The sequence below is a fragment of the Sphaeramia orbicularis genome, chromosome 1 (assembly GCF_902148855.1).
Source record: "Sphaeramia orbicularis chromosome 1, fSphaOr1.1, whole genome shotgun sequence".
NCBI lineage: Eukaryota > Metazoa > Chordata > Actinopteri > Kurtiformes > Apogonidae > Sphaeramia > Sphaeramia orbicularis.
In genome coordinates, this window is record NC_043957.1 from 23,990,635 (window position 1) to 24,016,406 (window position 25,772).

The following is a 25,772-nucleotide window of genomic DNA, read 5'->3' on the forward strand; positions in this document are numbered from 1 at the left end:
GCCATTCCATAGTCGCCTTCCTTAAAGGTTTATGCTCATTGTTCTGCTGGATCACCCATCTTCTACTGAGCTTCAGCTGGTAGACAGCCACCCTGACATTATGCTGTAGGATATGCTGATAAACTTGAAAATCCATTTTGTTCTCCATGATGACATGTGGTCCAGGCCCTCGTGATTCTCCCTCCACCATATTTCACCGTGGGGATGATGTTCTCATGTTAGTATGCAGTTCCCTTTTTACATCATACCTTCATATCTAGCACTGAAACAATTCAGCCTTACTTTCATCAGTCCACAAAACATTTTCCAGGAGTGTTGTGGAGTGTCAAGGTGCTCTTGGGCAAACTTCAGACAGGCAGTGATGTTTTTTTGGAAAGCTGCATCTTCCTCTGTGGTGTCATACACTGAACATGTGCCTGTTCAGTCTTTGATGTGTAGTAAATTCATGAATGGAGATGTTAACCTGTTCCACTGACTCCTTCAAGCCTTTAGCTGTTACTCTATGATTCCTTTTTACTTCACTGAACATTCTGCATTGTGCCCTTGGAGTCAGCTTGGCTGGGTGTGCACTTCTACAGAGTCGCCACAGTATTAAATTGTATCCATTTGTAGACAATACGTCTAACTGTGGACTGGTGGATCCTTGAAGTCTTTGAGATTACATTCTAACCCTTCCAGTCACATGCAAATAAACAATTCTTCATTGAAGGTCCTTGAACATTTCTTTTTTTGTGAGGTGTGGTTCACATGAGCAGATGCTTCTTGTGAACAGAAACTCAAGAGGTTTGAGTGTGTTTTGTGAGTCAAACTGGCTCTGTTCATTGATTAGAATTCACGTTAGCAAATTCCTAAATCAAATTCTCTCTTTTTGGAGTCATTAGATTGAAGGTTCACTTACTTTTTCCAGTAGGACTGTGAGTGTTCAGTAGCAGTGCTCAATAAAGACATGAACTATTTAAGGTGTTTTTGTCGTATTAAGTTGACCACATTCTGTTTGTCTATACTGGCGACTTAGATGCAGGTCACATTTTAGAACTAATTCATGCAGAAAAACAGGAAATTTCAAACCAATTTTTCTGATGCATCACACATGTTTGTGGAGTCTATGACACTCACTCCAGGACCTGGACTTTGTGCAGATGTGCGCTGAGCATGAGCAGCAGCTGGTCAGTGAGCTGACAGTGACTGAGGTCCAGCTCAGTCAGCCCTTCAGACAAGTCCAGCATCAGGGCCAAAGCTCCACAGGTCCTCTGGTCCAGCATGGTGTGGCTCAGGTCTAGCTCTCCACGCAGGGCTTTCCACAGGGACTCTGTCCGTCTCACTGTGTCCCTCTCACTGTTCACTGGAACCAGAGACAGGAGGCTGAGGACGACAGCTTTACTAGCTCTAAACAGAACAAACAGAGCACAGAGAAAACCAGGCGTAAACAGGACTGTGACTGGGTGTGAAGCAGCTTCTCCTCTGGTCTGTCTCACTTTACCTGAGGTGGACTCTGTCAGGGACAGGAAGCAGCAGGTCCAGTCCACTGTCCTCTACCTCACAGTCTCGCAGGTCAAGCTGTGTGTCCTCACTGATGTGTCTTAGGATGATGGAGATGGCCCTGCAGTCATCGGCGGTCAGACTCAGGACTTCTCTCTCATCCCGGTCTGACAGAGCCACACAAGAGGACGAGGACAGATCCAAGCGGTGCTGTAGAGACTGGAGCAGGCCTGATGCTGCCCTCTGGTGGACATTAGAGGCAGCACAGCAGTGGACCAGCCTCAGCAGCAGATACCTGTCAACACTGGCAGCAAAACACAAATCACAAATAAAAAAAAAATGTCAGAGTGTCAGACTTGTGTTATTAATTGACATACATTTCATCACCCATACATTCTCCCTGTTAAGTTGTATGTAAGTATAGAGGTGAATGTATAGGCTAATGCCCCTGTGATCTTCCTATGTCTGTTTGTTTTTTATTTATTTGTCTGTTTGTTTGTTTGTTTTGATGATGCCTATGTCATCATTATGTGTATTTTTAAATTTTTAATTTATAGCGAACGAGTAATGTATTAATGTTGGCTGTTTTATGTCTTGTTTCTGCCATCTGCCTAGGAACTGCAAATGAAAAGTAGTTATTTTTACCAATTCTGGCATATTTACATAGGTGTATTGTTATACAGCAATGTTCATAAATATGCATGGTCCCTATTAAATAAACCAAAAAATAAATAAAAAATAAATACAAATTTCTGGCTTTATCCTTCTCAGAACAACGATGACATGACAAATAGAGGATGTGCATGTATTGTCATAGTGGAAGTCACTGAGGTTACACCCACTATGGCTAACTTACTGAGTAACAGTGTTCATGTTTGCTTTGAATTCTGCAGAAACACCAAAAACTACAAAATAAAGAAAGAAATGTGCTGACTTTTCACCACTGAATTTACAATTGCCATGGTGTGTCAGGTATGTTTGAATTTTGGCTAAAATCATACCTACAATTATCATAGTATGTATGTATTTCATTCATTTATTATCTGAACCCACTTAATCCTCACTAGGGTTGCTGGAGCCTATCTCAGATACTTGTGCGCGAATGCTGGGTACACCCTGGACATGTAATCTGTTCATCACAGGGCTGAGATATAGAGACAAACAACCAATCACTCTCACATTCACACCTATGGGCGATTTAAATGAACTGACTAACCTATCAGTGCATGTCTTTGGATGGTGGGAGGAAGCCGAAATACCCGGAGAGAACCCACGCAGACACAGGGAGAACATGCAAACTCCACACAGAAAGGTCCCACCCCCATCAACTATGTATGGATTTACTTTGCACAATTTAATCCATGTTGAATTCAAGTGCATGTAAATGTCATTAAACCTGTGGGGGCGGCCATAACTGTGGGGCGATCATGGCCCTCCTTGCCTCCAGTGCTGCTACTCACACTGGTGTATGAATGTGTATGAATGGTCGGAGGGGCCGTAGCCGTGGATTGGCAGCCACGTTTCCATCAGTCTGCCCCAGGGCAGCTGTGGATACAAATGTAGTTTACCACCACCAGACTGTGAATGTGAGAGCGAATGACTAATGGATCCTCTGTACACGTTTTGAGTATGCGTTCATAGAAAAGCGCTCTATAAATCTAATCCATTATTATTATTATTATAACCTGATTCTTCATCACATGACAGTGTCTATGGACTGAGGATTGACAAACAATGAGTCCATCTGCCTTAATTTTAGCAGTTAAATGATGGTTTATGTCACAGTTTCCACATTAAAGGCAGCTTTGGTGCAGCCTGTTCTGTGTTTTCCAATTGAGGGGATGTCAGTTCATACGCTCTATAGACAGTCTGCTGGTTTAACTGGTTAGAAACAAACCTTCATACGACAAACTTAAGAGAATTTAAAAAAAAAAAAACAACTGTGAAAAAGCAGAAGAGGCAGAGGACACATGACAGATATGAAAATTTGTGTCTTCCGAGCCCACACTAAATCCAGTGAACTGATGATTCAAGGTGCCGCAGGGACAAAGGCATTGCATGCTGGGCTTTGGAGATCACTTATGCAGGCAGAGCATTAATGTCCTACCTGAGCTGAGAAACCCTGTCCAGTGTGAAGAGGAGGGACTCTGTTCCTTCTGTTGGTATGGAAGTCCACAGCAGGTTGACTTTCACTTTGTCACTGTGTTTAAGAGTGAAGAGCAAAGCAGCAAAGTCTGCTGAGTCCAGCTTCCTGCAGGTCAGGGTGAGCATGTGATCTAATGACTTCAGGAAACCTGGTATAATGTGACGGACTTGAGCTTTATCAATCTCTCTGATGGCAGCCAACACAAAGCTGGGACTGGGTCTGTAAGCAGACAGTGTAATAAATACAACACCCTGATTCAAGACACAACCATACACACCAAAATAATGAAAAGGATAAAACCTCAGAAATTGAATGCTGTCCAGAAATGGGAGCAGATGTGTGATGTTCTCCTGTAAGAAAGTGTTCTTCCTCACGTTCATGGTGAAGGTGTGACGTGACTGCTGCAGGAGATAATGAAGAAGCTCCCAGTTCAGACAGCAGGCGCTCAGGTCTCCACCACACTTACTCACAAAGGAGCAGCTCAGATCCTTGTCCTGGATTTCATAGAGCAGAGTAACCAGCTGCTGGTAGTTATCTTTATTCAGTCTACAGATTAAAGAAAAATTAAAAGACATTAATTTATTTAACAAAAGACAAATACTAGTACTACTTTAGTACTTCTAGAACTGTACGAATACATGTTTCAAAAGGATGAGAATGAAACTGACTTGATTTTCAGAGAAGCATCATGAAGCAGAAGTGTAATGAGAGACAGAGCAGGGACACAGAACTCAGTCAGGTCCAAACATCTGACCGTCCAGTATCTGAGCAAACATGACACACGACTGACAACCTTCAGCAACGCTGGCTCTGATCGTTTGTTTGTCTTTGACACAAGATGAAGCTCTGGAACAGCAAAAGTACAGACCACTCTCTTTCTTTTCATCCATCGAAACAGCAGTGAGGCCAGAGAATCAGACAGCCTGCAAGTCAAAGAGAAGAACTTCTGATCTACAGAATGACATTCATCATAATCCAATGAGTTCATCTGGGCATTCTGGCAGCATCCTGACCAAAGACAGTAGTTTTATCACTGACTACCTCAGACTGTGGAGCTGTGAGGTGTGTTTAAAGAGAACAGAGGCTCCTCTGGTAGAAATCTTTGTGGGTGTGAGGATGAGGTCCACTTTATGTCCACAAAACCTGAGAACTCGACCCACAGTGCAGCAGGTTTTCTGGTTTAATTCTCCTTCCAACAACAGGCTGAAGCCCTGGAGTTTCAGCAGAGAGGCCAGCTGCTGGGTCTCCTCTCTGGATCTTATGGAGATGGACGAACACACTTCCTGGAAGAAGGCTGGATAACAGCTAAAACACCACATAATAAATACAATAAGAGGTGGAATTACTTCAGGTCATCTTCACAATAAGGTGAAATGTATGAATGAATTTAAAAAACTAAACTACTAGATGATATTTACTTTCTACTTTGTGTTAACTGAAGGTAAATATAAAGTCTTAAGTAGAGATAGAAGTTATTTACCTGAGCTGTGAGATATAAGGCAGACACGGTAGGAAACTCCTCACTTCACTCTCTTCATGTGACCATCCTGTCACCTCCACCTGTTTTTTCTCTGACTGGAGTTTTAACACTTCCAGGAGGATGGAGGCTTTTCTCTTTGACAGGTCTATGGTCCAGACTGTAGGAACTGACTGGAGAACTGACTGTAACGCTGGAAGGACACTCATGCCTGTTGTACTGTCATAGTCCTTCACATGGCAGCACAGATCCAAGAGGAAATCACACTGATATGGATACAAGTCTTCATCATCTTCATCAAAAGGAAATGTTGGATAGGTGCACAATGATGATAAGATCTGGAGGTTCTTCTCTCCTGTCTGCTGGTCTCTCTCTGCTGCTGCACAGAACAAATTCCCACAGAACTTGATGTCATTATAGAAGTTAGACCTGAAAACAGAATAAAATATGTTTTTTGAATTTTATTTCAGCTGAATAAACAGAGTTATGAATAACTGTTTTACCTTGGATCAGATTAATACAAAAATATAGTCATGTTCAGATAAATGACAATATTACAACTCAGATTATCATTAACTTAAATGATATAAATGACTAATGAATAAACTGACAGAATGAAGAGATGCATTTCCTTCATACTAAAGACATTATGACCAGTTGAATTTTACTGGTGTTCATCTAAGCTACTAGTAATGAACACCTAAAAAGTCTTAACAAATCATCCCTTCTCTACTTCATAGCAGTAAACATTGTTTTTTCAGATAACTGAAAGTATAATATAGAGAATAAAAATAAAAAATAGTTCAAACCAAATAGAACAGCATGAAAAAGTCAGAAATATTTCACATCATCTGCATTATACACACTCATACAGACTCATAAAGGAGTCTTAAAAGTTAAATTCAGTGTATGCAGTGATAGTGTTATTTACCTGAGCTGTGAGATATAAGGCAGACACTGTAGGAAACTCCTCACTTCACTCTCTTCATGTGACCATCCTGTCACCTCCACCTGTTTTTTCTCTGACTGGAGTTTCAGCACTTCCAGGAGGATGGAGGCTTTTCTCTTTGACAGGTCTATGATCCAGACTGTAGGAACTGACTGGAGAACTGACTGTAACGCTGGAAGGACACTCATGCCTGTTGTACTGTCATAGTCCTTCACATGGCAGTACAGATCCAGGAGGAAATCACTCTGACATGGATACAAGTCTACATCATCTTCATTAAAAGGAAATGTGGGATAGGTGCACAATGATGAAAAGATCTGGAGGTTCTTCTCTCCTGTCTGCTGGTCTCTCTCTGCTGCTGCACAGAACAGATTCCCAAAGAACTTGACGTCATCATAGAAGTTAGACCTGAAAACAGAATAAAATATGTTTTTTGAATTTTATTTCAGCTGAATAAACAGAGTTATGAATAACTGTTTTACCTTGGATCAGATTAATACAAAAATATATAGTCATGTTCAGATAAATGACAATATTACAACTCAGATTATCATTAAATGATATAAATGACTAATGAATAAACTGACAGAATGAAGAGATGCATTTCCTTCATACTAAAGACATTATGACCAGTTGAATTTTACTGGTGTTCATCTAAGCTACTAGTAATGAACACCTAAAAAGTCTTAACAAATCATCCCTTCTCTACTTCATAGCAGTAAAAATATGTTTTTCAGATAACTGAAAGTATAATATAGAGAATAAAAATAAAAAATGGTTCAAACCAAATAGAACAGCATGAAAAAGTCAGAAATATTTCACATCATCTGCATTATACACACTCATACAGACTCATAAAGGAGTCTTAAAAGTTAAATTCAGTGTATGCAGTGATAGTGTTATTTACCTGAGCTGTGAGATATAAGGCAGACACTGTAGGAAACTCCTCACTTCACTCTCTTCATGTGACCATCCTGTCACCTTCACCTGTTTTTTCTCTGACTGAAGTTTCAGCACTTCCAGGAGGATGGAGGCTTTTCTCTTTGACAGGTCTATGATCCAGACTGTAGGAACTGACTGGAGAACTGACTGTAACGCTGGAAGGACACTCATGCCTGTTGTACTGTCATAGTCCTTCACATGGCAGCACAGATCCAAGAGGAAATCACACTGATATGGATACAAGTCTTCATCATCTTCATCAAAAGGAAATGTGGGATAGGTGCACAATGATGATAAGATCTGGAGGTTCTTCTCTCCTGTCTGCTGGTCTCTCTCTGCTGCTGCACAGAACAAATTCCCACAGAACTTGACGTCATCATAGAAGTTAGACCTGAAAACAGAATAAAATATGTTTTTTGAATTTTATTTCAGCTGAATAAACAGAGTTATGAATAACTGTTTTACCTTGGATCAGATTAATACAAAAATACATAGTCATGTTCAGATAAATGACAATATTACAACTCAGATTATCATTAATTTAAATGATATAAATGACTAATGAATAAACTGACAGAATGAAGAGATGCATTTCCTTCATACTAAAGACATTATGACCAGTTGAATTTTACTGGTGTTCATCTAAGCTACTAGTAATGAACACCTAAAAAGTCTTAACAAATCATCCCTTCTCTACTTCATAGCAGTAAACATTGTTTTTTCAGATAACTGAAAGTATAATATAGAGAATAAAAATAAAAAATAGTTCAAACCAAATAGAACAGCATGAAAAAGTCAGAAATATTTCACATCATCTGCATTATACACACTCATACAGACTCGTAAAGGAGTCTTAAAAGTTAAATTCAGTGTATGCAGTGATAGTGTTATTTACCTGAGCTGTGAGATATAAGGCAGACACTGTAGGAAACTCCTCACTTCACTCTCTTCATGTGACCATCCTGTCACCTTCACCTGTTTTTTCTCTGACTGGAGTTTCAGCACTTCCAGGAGGATGGAGGCTTTTCTCTTTGACAGGTCTATGATCCAGACTGTAGGAACTGACTGGAGAACTGACTGTAACGCTGGAAGGACACTCATGCCTGTTGTACTGTCATAGTCCTTCACATGGCAGTACAGATCCAGGAGGAAATCACTCTGACATGGATACAAGTCTACATCATCTTCATTAAAAGGAAATGTGGGATAGGTGCACAATGATGAAAAGATCTGGAGGTTCTTCTCTCCTGTCTGCTGGTCTCTCTCTGCTGCTGCACAGAACAAATTCCCAAAGAACTTGACGTCATCATAGAAGTTAGACCTGAAAACAGAATAAAATATGTTTTTTGAATTTTATTTCAGCTGAATAAACAGAGTTATGAATAACTGTTTTACCTTGGATCAGATTAATACAAAAATACATAGTCATGTTCAGATAAATGACAATATTACAACTCAGATTATCATTAAATGATATAAATGACTAATGAATAAACTGACAGAATGAAGAGATGCATTTCCTTCATACTAAAGACATTATGACCAGTTGAATTTTACTGGTGTTCATCTAAGCTACTAGTAATGAACACCTAAAAAGTCTTAACAAATCATCCCTTCTCTACTTCATAGCAGTAAAAATATGTTTTTCAGATAACTGAAAGTATAATATAGAGAATAAAAATAAAAAATGGTTCAAACCAAATAGAACAGCATGAAAAAGTCAGAAATATTTCACATCATCTGCATTATACACACTCATACAGACTCATAAAGGAGTCTTAAAAGTTAAATTCAGTGTATGCAGTGATAGTGTTATTTACCTGAGCTGTGAGATATAAGGCAGACACGGTAGGAAACTCCTCACTTCACTCTCTTCATGTGACCATCCTGTCACCTTCACCTGTTTTTTCTCTGACTGGAGTTTCAACACTTCCAGGAGGATGGAGGCTTTTCTCTCTGACAGGTCTATGATCCAGACTGTAGGAACTGACTGGAGAACTGACTGTAACGCTGGAAGGACACTCATGCCTGTTGTACTGTCATAGTCCTTCACATGGCAGTACAGATCCAGGAGGAAATCACTCTGACATGGATACAAGTCTTCATCATCTTCATTAAAAGGAAATGTGGGATAGGTGCACAATGATGATAAGATCTGGAGGTTCTTCTCTCCTGTCTGCTGGTCTCTCTCTGCTGCTGCACAGAACAGATTCCCAAAGAACTTGACATCATCACTGACGTAAGATCTGAAAAAAGAATAAAATGTTTTTTTTAATTTTATTTCAGCTGAATAAACAGTTATGAATAACTGTTTTACCTTGGATTAAATTAATACATAGAAATATATGAAGTCATGTTCAGATAAATGACAATATTACAACTCAGATTATCATTAACTTAAATGATATAAATGACTAATGAGTACACTGACAGAATGAAGAGATGCATTTCCTTCATACAAAAGAAATTATGACCAGTTGAATTTTACTGTTGATCATTTAAGCTATGAGTAATGAACACCTAAAAAGTCTAAACAAATCATCCCTTCTCTACTTCATAGCAGTAAAAAAAAAAATTTCAGATGACTGAAAGTATGATATAGAGAATAAAAATAACCAGAAAAGCACTCGGAGGGTTATCTTGCTGACAGACAAAACAAACCCAGATGAAAACATAACCTCCACTGTTCCTTGGCAGAGGTAAAAAGTAGTTCAAACCAAATGCAACAGTATGAAAAAGACAGAAACATTTCACATCATCTGCACTATATACACTTTATAAAGGAGTCTTAAAAGTTAAATTAAATGACAATACTGACAATACCACCATTGTGGTCTGAGACAATTATAACAGTTATACCAAAAGAAGGTAAGAATAAAACATTGTGCAGCTTGTATAGGCCAATATCGGTTCTGAACCAAGATTATAAATTATATGCATCTATCATGACTAACAGGCTGAACTCATTTGTCTCAGAGTTGATAGACGACGACCAAATTGGTTTTGTCAGTGGCCGACAAACTCAGGACAATATAAGACGTTCTCTTCAAATAATCCATAATATTCAGACAAATAATTGTAAATCTGTCCTGGTTCGTTTAGATGCCAAAAAGGGTTTTGATTGTGTCAGTTGGGAATACTTATTCTTAGTCTTGGAATGATTTGGTTTTTCTGAAAGTTCAATTAACATTATTAAGACGCTATATACAGCACCTACTGTGAGAGTTAAGATAAATGGACGCTTAACAGACTGGATAAAGCTGGCGAGATCTACTCGACAGGGCTGTCCATTATCCCCAACTCTTTTTGCCCTGTACATAGAGACACTAGCCCAGGCAATAAGGGAAAATAATAATATCCATGGTATTGTAATTAATTCAAAAGAACATAAAATAGCGTTATATGCAGATGATGTCCTTTTATATTTTTCCAACCCCGAACAGTCCAATCAGGCCCTTCTAGAATTGCTGGACACATTTGGTGTCTATTCAGGATACAAATTAAATATAAGCAAAACACAAATTAGGAGTTTTAATTACTCTCCTTCAACAGAGCTTAAAGATAAAATTTCTATTGATTGGTCTCAGAAAGCAATTAAATACTTAGGTGTGTGGCTGACCCACTCTCTGAGTGACCTGTATAAAAAAACTTTGAAAATGTGAATAAGAGGATTAAGGAAGACCTCACACAATGGGTAACATGTATATTTGATTTTAATGCAAGAATTGAGGTCATTAACATGTCTGTTTTGCCTTGTTTACTATACCTGTTTATGTCACTGCCTGTTAGAATCCCTCATTCTCAATTCCGTGAGTGGGACAAACAAATATCTCATTTTATTTGGAAGGGACGGAAACCTAGAGTTAAATACAGCACACTTATGATTAGAAAAGAAAAAGGGGGTTTATCCCTTCTAAATTTACGCAACTATTACATTGCAGCTCAACTTAAAACAATAATACAGCGGTGTGATGGTGCCTACGAGGCTAGATGGAAGGAAATGGAGAACATGTGTGGAAATATTCCAATACAAGTGCTGATTGGAGATCAGAAACTTACATCAGTTTGTCAAAAGGAATTAAGTCCATTGGTCTCTTTTACATTAACGAGATGGTTTGAAGTTGTGAAGGAACTAAATTTGAGCAGACAGATAAGAGTCCTTAGATGGGCCGGCTTTGACTCACAGTTTATACCTAATCAAACAGATTCAAGTTTTAAAAATTGGTCATATAAAGGGATAACAGTATATTGCAAGACGTTGGTTAAAAATAACTTACCTAGCTTTCAAACAATGCAAAAAAAATAATAATTTGGAAAAAAAAAAAATTTTTTTAGGTATTTACAATTACGACAATACCTTTCTTCAAACATACTAAAAATGTGTAATTTAGAGACCAATGAGATAATTCAACTAGTTTCACAGGCTTATTCTAAACAATGCAAGTCTATTATTTCCAAGCCCTATCAAGGCCTGTTGAAAAGGAAACGGCCTGATCACAATCAAGGTGTATAAGTATACTTGCATCATTATTAATCAGTATTTCAAAAAGATACCCCCAAAACCATTCCCAAAATGTTTCTTTGGCCATCTTATTACTAGATCTTGCAATCCTCCAAATTTGAAGAAAACTGGATAAAAACTGATAAAATGGCGACCCAATGAGCGTGAAAACGTGTACAATTTTATTGTTACAAGAGAGCAAAATTTTTGAACATAATGTTTTGTAACACAATAAATAATTACTACTCAACTCCTGTGTCTTTTTTATTACAAAATACACACATCACATTGCTTTTCATCTACTGATCATTTTTGTTGAACAGCTGTTTGATTATCAATTCTTATTTTCAGTATTAAGACAATCAACCATTTTGTTATGAAAACCCTTCTTTTACAGCCCTTTAATTGTAATAATAGAATGGGAACCTGTTGTTTAAGTATTATTATGACTAAATATGCACAACTAGACAGATTTTGGTATGCTCCCTGGCTGCAGAAAATTTGGTAACAATGTGGCAAACAGATGTTTATGTCGAACCGCATGTTTTCAATGGTCCGTTCACCAAAATTCATGTAGTGTCGGTACACCAATATACTTCCATTAATAATATGCCGTATATGTCTTATAGATATATTTTTATAACTTGCTCACAAATGTTTAGTTACTCCTGTACCAGGAAGGCTTAGTTACAGATCTAACAGAGATGCGACCCTGTGGTAAACCAGATTTCCGTTCCAATCTTGTAGAGTCTGTTCACCAAGTAGTGTCTGTACACCATATCAAAATATGTGGGTCTAATTTTATTGTTTCTGTCAATATATGGAATTTTTCAGCACGCATGTTTTGGACACGACATCTATGCAATAAACAATGCATGATTATCCTGAGTGCTGAAACATTTGTATATCTTTGTAGGCATTAAATATGAAGGTTATTAGGCTGGAGTGTCCGTACACCCAATAATTTCTGATTTGACAGGGGTACAAGCCTGCGAAATTTTTAGTAGACACCATAATTCAAAAATATTTTGGACTTTGAAGGAGAAATATCAGACAAATAAAATGGCCTGTCTGATTTTTTGATAGAGCATTATTATTTTTTATCTATATGTGCACCCTTTCTGGTACCCTTGATTGTGATCAGGCCGAAAGGAAACTCAGCAGATAATATTTTAAAAAGATGGGAGAAAGAACTGAATACTGTTATATCAAGTGAACAATGGGACAATATGTGTGATCTTATATCTAAAACTGGCAACTGGTGGTTTGGTTGAAATGAAGGAGGTGCGGCTGCTGCTGCTGCTCCGTGTGTGTGTGTGTGTGTGTGTGTGTGTGTGTGTGTCTGTGTGTGTACGTGTGTGTGTGTGTGTTTTAGATGAGAACTGGACCTGACCAGTCTTGTGGAGAGTCTGACGAGAGAATTTACAGGCATCCTTAGTTAGAGTGGAGAAACTGAAAGTCAGGTAAATACTAAACAGCATTCAAAGCTGATAGAAAATATTTAAATGTACACAGTTAATGCTATATTCAAATGTTAGTATAGTTCATTCATAAAAATTGGTAATCAAAATGAAATTAATTGATTGTCATCTTAAAGGGCCATTAATTAAGACACCACATAGACCATTAAATGACTAACTGATAGGTTAGATATAGTCACATAATTCCAGCTATTGAAAGAGTGGAATTTTTGCCTTCATTTGTCTATTTTTCTTAGCCATGGCTGAATATTGTAAAAAGTTCATTAACTTATAAAGACCCAAACATCCATCACCGACCAAACTGTCTACTGATCTAAACTGTTTAATAGCTGTTGATACATTAATCCTATCAATACATGTAAATAATTGGTGTAAAATACAGTTATTCATCTTTTCATGGTCATCAGATATGACCCATTTGGACGTTCAGAGGCTCTGTACTGAATGTGGAAACACCGTCATCTTCTACAACATTGATTCACAAGTAAAACCGTGACACTGGATGGAGACACTTGGTTTATGTTCAGTTAATGATATATTTTACTGAAAAAGTCACTTTTTCTTCAGTTTTCTCGGTTTTTGATGTAATAACCATCAACTTTAATCTGAGCTTTTTGAACATCTACATGATCAGTTAATTAAATATTGGAAAATACCTGATTTACACTGATAAAATACAAAATACAGAAGATAATATTATAAATTAATGTTGATTAATCACTTTGGAAAGGTTAGATACAGAAAAAATGTCATTTGAGAACTGACATAAAAGTAGTGCTGGGTCTTTATGGGTTAATAGGTTTTGGCCCTGTTCAGCAGGTTTTAATGCTAATATAGATACAAAAAGGACCACTTGTATTATAATGTTAATTACTTATGTTTTTGTTTACCTCCACATTGTGCTATCTGCAGTGCAACAAAATCAACTGGCATCCTTACAGAGAAAAGGATGTCTACATCTGAGGAGCATACTTCATTTGAAACTTATTTGTCTTGTCCAGCTGTTAATGACTGTTGTACATCTTGTGTTGCTTACAATACATTTACATTTAGATAATATATAACCAGTCTTTCATGATCTCAATTATGTGTGGATGCATACTTTATGAGTTCATGAGTGTGGTGGTTCTTGTGGGGGCTGTCTTGGAGCGGCTGCTGCTATGGGAGGGGCGCTGCGGGGTGGCTGTTGCTCTAGGACGGGGGTGTACGACGCTGGGAGGGGAAAAATCTGAGTATACCCACTAGAATAAACTAGACTACACCACTGAGTGATAGTGTTATTTACCTGAGCTGTGAGATAAAGGGCAGACACTGTAGGAAACTCCTCACTTCACTCTCTTCATGTGACCATCCTGTCACCTCCACCTGTTTTTTCTCTGACTGGAGTTTCAGCACTTCCAGGAGGATGGAGGCTTTTCTCTCTGACAGGTCTATGATCCAGACTGTAGGAACTGACTGGAGAACTGACTGTAATGCTGGAAGGACTTTTAGGGCTACTTCAGGCTCATAAGAGTACAGGTCCAGTTGGAAATCGACCCATTTCTCAGTGAGAGGGTATCCCTGATACATGCACACTGATAAGAGCTGCAGGATCTTCTCTCCTGTCTGCTGTTCACTCTCTGTTGCTGCAAAGAACAGATTTCCACAAAACTTGGTCTCCTGTGAGGTATTTGATGCCACATACCTGAAAATGAAATGATGAGAAAGAAAATAATGTGCGATAATCCAGTGTGAGCAGCTGGGTACGAATACATTCAGTAGCTTTACAGTCTCCTACAGGGAACTGCAAGGAACATCATGGTCCAAACACAGTGTAAAACCTTGTAGTACAACTTAGACACATTGTCAGTGATGTTTTCTGGGGTCATTGGGTATTTTAGATCTTAACATCAAACCCCCTCACCCAGGTAACCAGGGATGATCAAGACCCCGACTTGTGTCCTGGAAGAATCCTCTACTAGGTACCTCCACTAAAACCAGAACAATGAGGATGACTTCTCTGACACCTCCAAGATATTCTTGATGGCTCCTCTCCTTTACAGCCTATGAATTCCCAGAAGGCCAAGGATCCAGTGTAGAGACTGGCCTGGCTCACAGCTGGCCTTCCACTAATGCCTCCAGCACTTGTACACTAGATCTGCATACCTGGACCTCTTCTTCTCCTGCTCCTCCACCATCTATTCTTCTCAGTGCACTGTCAACTCCATGAATATGACCTGCTTAGAGCCTCCACACATCAGGATCACATGTGTCGTGGTACATATGATGATTTTCCAGAAATTACATTGACTCCCTAAATCTGCCAGGACCTGCCAGTCTCTGAGACCATGGCTGTGGTCGTGGCTTCTCACCCCACTGAAAGAAAAGCGATGGTGGCCTTCACTGGGTGTTGTTCCTTGTTGTTCTGTATGGTAATGCCCACAGACCCTGGTCATGCTGCCACCACTACCTCCCCTCTATTGCTCCTCAGAGAACTGCTGAGGACGTGCTCCAGAGTTAACAAATAGTTAAGTTGTACCTAATAAAGTGGCCAGTGAATGTAATTAAGTTCATTAACTAGGGTTGGGAATCTTAGTTGTAAGGCTGATACGATTCGCATCTTGATACTTGAAACATTTTCAATCCAATATATTATAGATACATGTGTGGCACCTCACAATGCAATATGATTCACACTCAAATCACGATACAGAGCGATTAAGCACATTCTGATTCAACGAATTCATTCTGGCAAAAAAAATATGCAGTGCAATTTAATGAGCTTGATCATTTATTTATCAAATAAGACCATGACTTTTTACAAAGTGGCTCTTGTGCAATTTCAGAACACATTCCTCACCTATAGTCGGTGAAAAAGTTAGGCCTGTTTCCAAAGTTGTTTCTCTGCATGTTTCTAACGCTCAACTTCTTGCTCCCTAACTGAATCAATTTGTAATGTAATGTATTTGTAATGTAGGTAAAACAGGAAAAAGTTCTGTCACTTTTAGAGACACCTGCGCAAGGTATTCTGGGATGTGCTGTTAGATATGTATGTCACTTTTTTAAGCTGCGGGAGACTTTGATCATCAATTTTTCATCAAATCTGTCAAACCTTAGTCATATCCTCAGTATCGTGAATCCGTTAGTTTTCTGTGATGACTCACCTGAATCTCTTCTCTCATGGTGAATAATTTCACAGTGTACTCTACCATAAACAAACCATTTGTTTACAAACGGAGGTGGTTGGTAACTTGGGCATCTTCGGAATTTTGTTGCGATGTGCATTGTGGGAAGCAGAGGTTCACGCAGCCGCCTGGCAGTGCAACCATATGATATCATATGGCTGCAACAAACATGACGCGAAAACGGCTGGAGGGAAGCAGCGCTCCAGCCGTTTCCGCGTCATGTTTTTTGGAGCTGCCGCTGACAGGTAGAGCTTTAAGGAAGTATCTCTGGTATGTACGGCAGTATTCAATGCAGTTGATATAGTAAAATGTACATGTGAAGAAACCACATGTCATCTCCTCCTTTCTAAGTCTGTCAGATTCAGATACAGACATTACAGTATTCATTCGCGGTGCTCCTGCCACAGTGCATCCACAGAACTGTTAGTGTGAAGTGTACACATCCGCGAATCCGCCGCGCACGATAACATGGGTCTGAAGAAAAGAAAAACTTAACCCAAATAGTTACACTTTTAAATGCAAGTAAAAATATATTCTATTGAACGGATCAAATTGTATCAATACAAATATTCAGGAACCGATGCATTGCGATCAGTTTTGGGAATAACGGCGTTAAAAATAACGGCGTTATTAACGCCGTTATTGTTTTCCAGTAACGGGTAATCTAATGAATTACTATTTGAAACGTTACAACGCCGTTACCGGTTACCGCCGTTACCGGCAGTGAAATGTAGCGTTTTACTATGCACTGGTATCTAACAGCTGTTATCCATCGCTCAGCCAGGCACGAGAGGTGTGACATTCGCGGACGAGTCGAGTCTTTTGAACGGCTCTTTTCAGTGAACGATAAGAACCGATTCGTTGCGAGCCGTTTGTTTACGAGCCGTGCTTATATTCAAATTACCCACACTGCCTTCATGCTTCACCTGTGTGTCCATGAGTCTAAGTTGTCCACGCTGCCTTCACCTGAACAACTAATGACATCTACGAGTTTGAGTTGTTCGCAGCACACCCATTCACTTGAACGCAGCTACGTGTCCAGCTAATTTAGGGGAGGAGTTATCAGTGACAGTCTGACTGACTGGAGTGGAGACATTTACTGCTGGATCAGGGAGGAGCGACTGAAAAAAGTGGAGATGCTGGATTAAGTGGAGGAGCATCTTCTTCCTATAAATGCAGATATGCACTTATGTAGTGGAATAGCCGGTCCCTGGTGGACCCCAGCCTGGCCCTGGTGGACCCCAGCCTGGCCCTGGTGGACCCCAGCCTCACCACAGTCATGGTATTCAGTACCTGTCTGCTGTTCTACTCTATAACTAGCCTGTGAAACACGCTCAAAAATCAGTTTCCTTTAACATATTTGAAGGTTTTTCAAAAAAGTAACGCAATAATTAATTTCCCTGGTAACTAATTACATTTATAAAGGAGTAATTCTGTTACTACTTCAATTACTTTTTGGGAAAGTAACTAGTAACTATAATTAATTACTTTGTAAAAGTAATTTGCCCAACACTGATCACGATATCATTCGAAACTTTTCATTCACTCGCAGTTCCTCTATCGGTGCCCTCGGATCATGCACATGCGTGTCAGCGTATCGATACATATCGGATAATCTTCCCATCCCATATACAGACCTGATCAAAATCTTAAGACCAGTTGAAAAATAGCTATAATTTACCTTTTGCACATTTGGATCTTAATGAGGTTTTAAGTAGAGCTACAATATACAAAAGCAAGAAGGGGGAGTGAGACAAAAAGCACTTTGAAAAAGTAATTTATTGAAAACAATAAGTAAACTGAAATAGGCTGTTTATCAGCTGATCAAAAGTTTAAGACCATCACTCAAAAAATTACAAAAAACTCTCCAAACCAGAACAAAAAATGTTCTCAGTAGGACTCAGTAATGAGTAGCTCCACCGTTCTTGTTAATCACTTCAAAAATTCGTTTGGGCATGCTTGATGCGAGTGTTTCCAGGAGGCTGGTGGGAACATTTCTCCAAGTGGTGAAGATGGCTTCACGAAGGGCATCAACTGTCTGGAACTGATGGCCATTTTTATAAACTTCCCTTGCCATCCATCCCCAAATGTTCTCTATGGGATTTAAATCAGGGGAACATGCGGGATGGTCCAAAAGAGTGATGTTATTCTCCCTGAAGAAGTCCTTCGTCAAGCGAGCATTGTGAACTGCAGCGTTGTCCTGTTTTTAAACCCAGCTGTTACCACACAGATGAGGGCCCTCAGTCATGAGGGATGCCCGCTGCAACATCTGCACGTAACCAGCTGCCGTTTGACGACCCTGCACCACCTGAAGCTCCAGTGTTCCACTGAATGAAAAAGCACCCCAGATCGTGATGGACCCCCCTCCACTGTGCCGGGTAGAAAACATCTCAGGTGGGATCTCCTTGTCATGCCAGTAACGTTGGAAGCCATCTGGACCGTCAAGGTTAAATTTTTTCTCATCAGAGAATAAAACTTTTTTCCACCTTTCAATGTCCTATGTTTGATGCTCCCTGGCAAAGTCTAAACGGGCAGATTTGTGGCGTTGTAGGAGACGAGGTCTTTGAATTCGTTTTTTGTTTTTGAAACCCTTTTCCCGCAGATGCCGTCTGATGGTTATTGCGCTGCAGTCGGCACCAGTAAGGGCCTTAATTTGGGTCGAGGACCGCCCTGTGTCTTGACGGACAGTCAATCGGATCCTCCGGCTCAGCGCAGGTGTAATTTTTTTGGGTCTACCACTTGACTTTTTTGTTCCATAATGCCCAGGATCTGTCAAAAAATTTAGAATGACTGTCTTACTGCGTCCAACCTCAGCAGCAATGGCACGCTGCGAGAGGCCTTGCTTATGCAGCTCAACGATCCGACCACGTTCAAGAAGAGAAAGCTTCTTAGCTTTAGCCATCGGGAGGGCATGACCGTGTGAATGCCCGACAGAAAATGAGAATTTTGAGCAGATTTTGGCTTTTATAGCCTGCGGTCTTAAACAGCCTATTTCAGTTTACTTGTTGTTTTCAATAAATTACTTTTTCAAAGTGCTTTTCGTCTCACTCCCCCTTCTTGCTTTTGTATATTGTAGCTCTACTTAAAACCTCATTAAGATCCAAATGTGCAAAAGGTAAATTATAGCTATTTTTCAACTGGTCTTAAGATTTTGATCAGGTCTGTATTAACTGATCTGTAGTTGAAAATAAAAATAATGTTCACAATAAACAGGTATTAAGTTCAAACACAATCCAACAGCATAAAAAAAATCTCTTAAATACTAAAGAAAAATAATAATCATCTAAATTAAAGATTCTGTACACATAGTGTTAAATATTTATGATTAATTAAGTGTATGCAGTGATAGTGTTATTTACCTGAGCTGTGAGATATAAGGCAGACACTGTAGGAAACTCCTCACTTCACTCTCTTCATGTGACCATCCTGTCACGTTCACCGTTTTTTTCTCTGACTGAAGTTTCAGCACTTCCAGGAGGATGGAGGCTTTTCTCTCTGACAGGTTTATGGACCAGACTGTAGGAACTGACTGGAGAACTGACTGTAACGCTGGAAGGACTTTTAGGGCTACTTCAGGCTCATAAGAGTACAGGTCCAGTTGGAAATCCATCCATTTCTCAGTGAGAGGGTATCCATGATATGTGCACACTGATGATAAGAGCTGCAGGAGCTTCTCTCCCTCTGCTGCTGTACAGAACAGATTCCCCAACAACTTGGTTTCTTCTGAAGCATCTGATGTCTGTGTCACAAAACTGACATCAAAAAGACAGTTTTACAACAATCAGTTCATTTATAGTACATAAAACTGTAAAGTTTAATATACAGATATCATGTAATTTTCTATAACCTACAGTAATGTTAATGCAGAAACTCTAACATTGTTTATGTAAACCTAAAGGTACAAGACAATTAACATGTAGTTGGACTGAGTTTCTGAGAACATAAATAAAAATACAGAAACTATCATGAAATCAGATCTGGAACAATGACGCGTATGATTCCAACACACACAATGAATATGTCATAAGTACAGTGATGCACCAGGCTGATGTAAACATTTTCAACAGTATCTGCATCACAGAATTAAATAGAATACTAACTAGTGGGACATACCATTAAAAAACTGAAAAGTATTCAGGATCCGCCTCAGAACTGTAAAGCTGAATGTGTACAGTCATGGCCAAAGGTTTTGGCAGTGACGCAAATTAACCGAAAGTTTGAAGTTTTGTTTTTTTTTTTTCTCAAAGGGGCAGTGGACATGAATGAACATAATGTGTGCCAATACACATGATTATAGCCAAGGGTAATTTCCATCTTTAGTCCTTTAGATAGCTCACATAAAACAGGACAATCCAGTGTACTCCTTCAACAGACACATAAAACCCATTATACATTTATACTGCAGTTTCTGAGGAACACTGACCAACCATTATAGGGATTCTGTTAGTTTCACAGTGAATCACAGTCAATTTATGTCACGGCCAAATCGTTTAATAATATTAATATACTTTTAAGTAATATTAATTTAATACTTAGAGACAAACAATATATGGAATGTTTCCTTAAAAAAACTTCAGCTGCAGGACAAACCTGAGTGAGTTGATGTTTGGCAAAACCTTTGACAGAACCTTGTACAGACTTTGGTTGGCAGGAGTTGTCTTGTCCCAGTAGAAACAGTCATTTGCATCCCTCCATAACACTGTCACCAGTGTGTCACAATCTGCCACACTTTTATTATTAACTGGGAGGTGCAACTGGTTCCCATTAAGGCCCCTTGAGCTGTTGTGGTCCGTCTGCTCCACACAGAAAAGAAGACTCTTCCACAGTTGACACGGCAAAGGTGAACACCTAGAATGTGACAAACCACCAGAGGTGTATCTTTGTTAAACTGATCTTAGAAAGACTGTGTGTAAGGTTTACTGCTGTTCAGGGGCCACAGATAAGTACACATAAGTACCTGTGTACCACTGAACCATGTAGCATAAGCTGTGAACAATCAAAACACACTCTCACCCACCAGTGGACATTTTTAAGGCATCCATGTAATCGTCTCACTCCTTCTTCTGATATCGTCACATCCTCAAGGTTCAGCTTTACTTTCTTCTCCTTGGACTGAGTGACCACATAAGACACGGCACAGCAAGAAAAAGGATCGAGACAATGTCCACTGAGATCAAGACAGAAGTCCAGTTTGTCCAGAAACAAGAGACATGTTTCAGGAGACTGGGACTCATACAAGCACTGGCAAAGAAACACCATGTCCACATCAACAGCACTGTCCTCAGTCTCAGACTGTTGGTTCAACTCATGAGGGATCAATGTGGTGTTCAGTTCCTCAAAGAAGAGCTTGGATGTCTTTTTGAGCTCATCAGCTGGAATCAGATACTCCATCAAACGAGGGGCTTTCTCACTCAACAATCGACACATGAAGGGGATCAGATGTTTCATGTGTTTCTTCTCTTCAGCGAAACACTGCTGAAGAACATCCTTTATTTTACCTGGATTCTTCAGGAGCCACAGTGCTGCAAAAAACTCCTGCATGGTGTAATGAAGGAAAATAGATGTGGTTTCTGTGTCAGTAGGAGCCACTTCGACATCTAGTGTTTTCAGAAATGGACAAACACATGTGTCTTCACTGCCCAGTCCTGTCAGGATCACAGATTTTCTTTCAGTTGCATCAAAAGCTGCTTCAGCCAGAGCCAGAATTTTCTCTCCTTCTTTCTTGATGAAAGAGTTTAAAAGCCGTTTTGTTGTTTTACTGTTCTTCTGGAGGCAAAACCGAACAATATTGATGTAGAGGTCAGTTATAGTGCACGGCTGTGTCTCTGATGAAAAACACACAGCCACCATTAGAGCATACATCGGGACATGGCAAAGAGTAAACAACTCCAAGTTGTTCAGAACCTGTTTGTGTTCTTCACCGAGGTTTTCAGACAAGTACGTTCTTATGGTCTGTTCACTGAAGCCTTTCACTTCCACTCGGAAAAAAAAATCCTCTGGAAGGTCATCTACGATGTCCCCTTCATTGTCTGGTCTGCATGTGACGATGATCTTTGCATCAGGTAGCAGGTCCTTCTCTACAAGCTTCTGCACCACTGAAGAAGAGTGGAGATCTGTGACTTCATCAAAGATCATTGTGACGTTCTCAGAGTTCTTCATTATGTCTCGTAAGACCTCGTCTCTGTCTTCATCTGATTGACTGAACTCACTGAAAAGCAGATCCTGTAATTTCATGGCCGTCTTGAAGTGTGAATCTTCCCTCATGTCAAAGTAAATCATGTAATCTAAGTCTGCGTCATCTCTTTCTGTCCACAGTCTCAACATTTCAAGAACCACTGCTGTCTTTCCAATTCCAGGCTTTCCAACCAAAAGTACGGGTTTATTTGTTTTCATCAGGTCGCTGGGGGAAATACGTACTGTTTCCTCAGGGACGTAAGTCCGTAGCTTTTTAGGGCGGCTCATTTTGCTTTTTTTGGTCTTCAACTTCTTTATCTTAGAAGGACAAGGGATTCCTTGTGTGTCTAACACAAGTGGGGAGTAAGACAGATTAGGTCTGCACAGATTCTTCTTCGACATCCAAAACTTTTGATATAATTTTTGTGCTTTTGACTTCAACCTGTTCTGAAAATTGTGACACTGCTCTGGGCCTAAAACAAAAAACACCCGTGAGAAAATGGATGGATGTTAGTACCAGATTTGGATTTAAACATTCTTACTACATTATACACTTCATATATCAAAACAGTCATTACAAATAAAGTAGAAATCAGATTCACCATACCTTGTTGATACTTTTTGTCCATTTTTGTTTCTTCCCTGAAAGGGTAGCAGCTGATCCAATAGTGAAGGTCAAACCCATTGGTGTCTGGATATGGTCTCTCTAAGGTCCTCTTCCTCGTCTTGTCAATGATCCTGAGAAACTCATAGCATGCACCTTCCCCCTTTTTTAGAACTTTATCCACTATTCGTCTTCTTTTATCAAAGTCATCCTTCTCGGCTTGGATTTTGCTCACCTCTTCTTCACACAGAACTTCTTGCTGAAACAAGTTCTCTAGAATTACTGAAAGGCTTTTTAACCCTCTTACCAGGTGACGCCTGACGCTCTCTACATACTGGGAGGCGGACTGTCCTGTACAAGCCATGAGTCCTTATTTCTGCACACAGATCCACAGATCATCTGGAAACAACATATCAGATTTAAGTCAACCACAAACATGTTCCAACCCCATATAAGAAAAATCTGAAACGTATATTAAAAACGAAAGCTGTCATATTCCACATCACACAGTGTATTTAATGTTTCATCTGGTAAGCTTCATTTTATCTGTAAATGTACAGTACACCCATTCCTCACATTCAGGCCTACAACCCTCTTCATTTGGTGCAATATTTCATTCATTCATTAATTATTTCATGTGTTAGTTTGTCCAGCTTTATTCTACTGAAGTAAGGTTTGTAAACAACTATTTTATTCTATATTCTTGTTATTGTTTTTATGATTATTCCTGATTATTATGACATACTTGTCATTTGAGTCGATCTACATCTCTGTTACATTTTGTTGTCTTATTATTGAACTGCACTGATCTGTATGAAAGGAGCAATGAAAAACAGTTTGACTGATTTACTTGACTGAATAAGAATAATCTTCACTTATAGAGCACAGTGGAATGAGATTAACAAAGAAATCTGATAAAACACAAAATGATAAAACAACGGATGAAAATAAGTTCATAAAAGTCAAATAAACACAAGTTAAGAAGCAGATCATAAAAAACTGCTACTGTCCAGACATCATATGAAGTTGTACTTTAAATAGAGTTTAGTATTTCCTGATCCCAACACAGACAGCTGTGCCAGTGTACTATCAAACATTTGTGGATTATTAGTACAGTTCTAACATCACATTGTGTCTTTTGACTTCTTCTTAAAACATGCATTTACACCACTGGCAGCACAGGAGGAGTTTTACTTAAAATTCCTAAAAGACTTCTTCACCGAGTAGCTATTACTGTGGATTTGTACACAGAAATGGTCGTTTTCCTTCTCATCAGGCCCTGTGTTCTTCTCCCACATGAACAGTGAACACACCACAGCCACACTGTCAGAAATACGCACCAGTTGTGTTTGTTGTTGTTCTACTTCCCATCAGATTGTGCCGCAGGTTTTTTGTAGCAGAAGAAAGTTCTTATCCTTCACTAATGTTAACGTTTGACGAGAAACCTTCACGTACTTCCATCTACTTACTTTCACTTTGACGTCTACCTCACATGAGGAACTCTCAGTGCCTGTAGGACGCGCTGACATCCAGCAGAGGGCGCCATCCAATCAGTAAACACCATGTAAACGTTCTGACCTTTTCTATGTCAGTGTTTGTCCTACCTAAGAAATGACAAAGGACATTATTTAACATCATGTAAATGTGGCAGATTTAACCACCCAGGATAATTTTCATCTACAAAAGAACACAAACACAAAAGTACAAGAGCAAAGAAAGGCATTAAAGCAAACATACAGGCAGAAGCACATGTCTGTAGTGAAACTGTTTCTCAATAGTGTGACTATAATGATGCAGTACGCAGATCAACCACTTATATTCAGACCACTGATGAGAGAAGTGGTAATATTAATTATTTCATTACAATGGCTCCTTTCACTGGGTTGGATATTTTAGGCAGTAAGTGGACATTTTATCCTCGAAGCTGATGTGTTGGAAGCAGCAAAATGACAAACATTAGGAACTGGTGATGACTTGGTCAGAGCATCTCCACAACTGCAGGGGCCTCATGTACAAACAGTGCATGTGCATTAAAATGTTATGTACACTATGTTCCATGTTAGGTTGAACTACCCCACTTAGATATTACGACAAATTTGTGCAATATGCACAATAAAACCAGCTCCATTGTTGGGGGATGAGTATGGAGGACACAGTAACCCAAGAAATTTTTGATGCAGTTTTGCCTATACATATCTATTGAGTCATTACATCTTCATAAGACCATAGATAGATAGATAGATAGATAGATAGATAGATAGATAGATAGATAGATAGATAGATAGATAGATAGATAGATAGATAGATAGATAGATAGATAGATAGATAGACAACTTGAAACAAGTATATTCTGCTTAAGTAAGAATTTTAGTTTTCTATAATCCTTAGATAATTTCTTATTTAAACAAAACTTAAGTGCAATATTCTTACTGCACTGGCAGAAATTTTTACTTGAAATAAGACATTTTAACCTAGTGAGTTAAATTTTCTTATTTTTGCACAGGCCTTTTTTGCAGTGTAAGTCATGTTTTCCTTTTATGTACCATATGCATCAAACATATTGCACTGGACAGAAGAATGAAAGTCAGCCACAGGGAGACAGAATACATGTGTCTAAATGAAAGAGAGGGAGGTGAAACAGTGAAGATTCAAGGAATCAAGGTGTGGAAGGTGAAGGATTTTAAGTAAACATGGTCAACTGTTCAGAGCAAAGGGGAGGTTGGATTGGAGGTGAGGAGGAGTGTGCAGGCAGGGTGGAATCTCTTTTTCTCACTGTTCTAGATTTAATGAAACATTATTTCATTGTTCATCTTGATGCTGATGCCATCTTGTGATTCCTGATACAAAATAGGGCT

The 25,772-nt window shown here is 39.2% G+C and overlaps 1 protein-coding gene and 1 long non-coding RNA gene across 4 annotated transcripts in view; one reads left to right on the forward strand and one right to left on the reverse strand.

Annotated features, from left to right (window-relative positions):
- Positions 1–309, forward strand: part of LOC115417323 (uncharacterized) — a 19,045-nt gene extending 18,736 nt beyond the window's left edge. Inside the window, exon 3 of the long non-coding RNA XR_003935126.1 lies at positions 292–309. This is a non-coding gene — a long non-coding RNA (uncharacterized LOC115417323). The remainder of the gene's footprint in view (positions 1–291) is intronic.
- The window catches only part of LOC115415582 (uncharacterized), a 25,382-nt gene extending 990 nt beyond the window's left edge, over positions 1–24,392 (reverse strand). Inside the window, exons 1-17 of one of the 3 annotated variants that reach the window (XM_030129236.1) lie at positions 24,258–24,392; positions 22,921–23,316; positions 21,157–22,786; positions 20,730–20,987; positions 19,499–19,891; positions 14,261–14,659; positions 8,814–9,239; positions 7,889–8,314; positions 6,959–7,384; positions 6,034–6,459; positions 5,106–5,531; positions 4,667–4,930; positions 4,294–4,548; positions 3,926–4,171; positions 3,587–3,844; positions 1,481–1,783; positions 1,117–1,386 (exon numbers count right to left, since the gene is read on the reverse strand). In XM_030129236.1, the coding sequence (XP_029985096.1) occupies positions 1,117–1,386; positions 1,481–1,783; positions 3,587–3,844; positions 3,926–4,171; positions 4,294–4,548; positions 4,667–4,930; positions 5,106–5,531; positions 6,034–6,459; positions 6,959–7,384; positions 7,889–8,314; positions 8,814–9,239; positions 14,261–14,659; positions 19,499–19,891; positions 20,730–20,987; positions 21,157–22,786; positions 22,921–23,281 (6,767 nt within the window). In that variant the 5' untranslated portion in view covers positions 23,282–23,316; positions 24,258–24,392. The remainder of the gene's footprint in view (positions 1–1,116; positions 1,387–1,480; positions 1,784–3,586; positions 3,845–3,925; positions 4,172–4,293; positions 4,549–4,666; positions 4,931–5,105; positions 5,532–6,033; positions 6,460–6,958; positions 7,385–7,888; positions 8,315–8,813; positions 9,240–14,260; positions 14,660–19,498; positions 19,892–20,729; positions 20,988–21,156; positions 22,787–22,920; positions 23,317–24,257) is intronic. The other 2 variants (XM_030129313.1, XM_030129366.1) reach the window with 2 other exon arrangements.
- Positions 24,393–25,772: the final 1,380 nt, after the last annotated feature.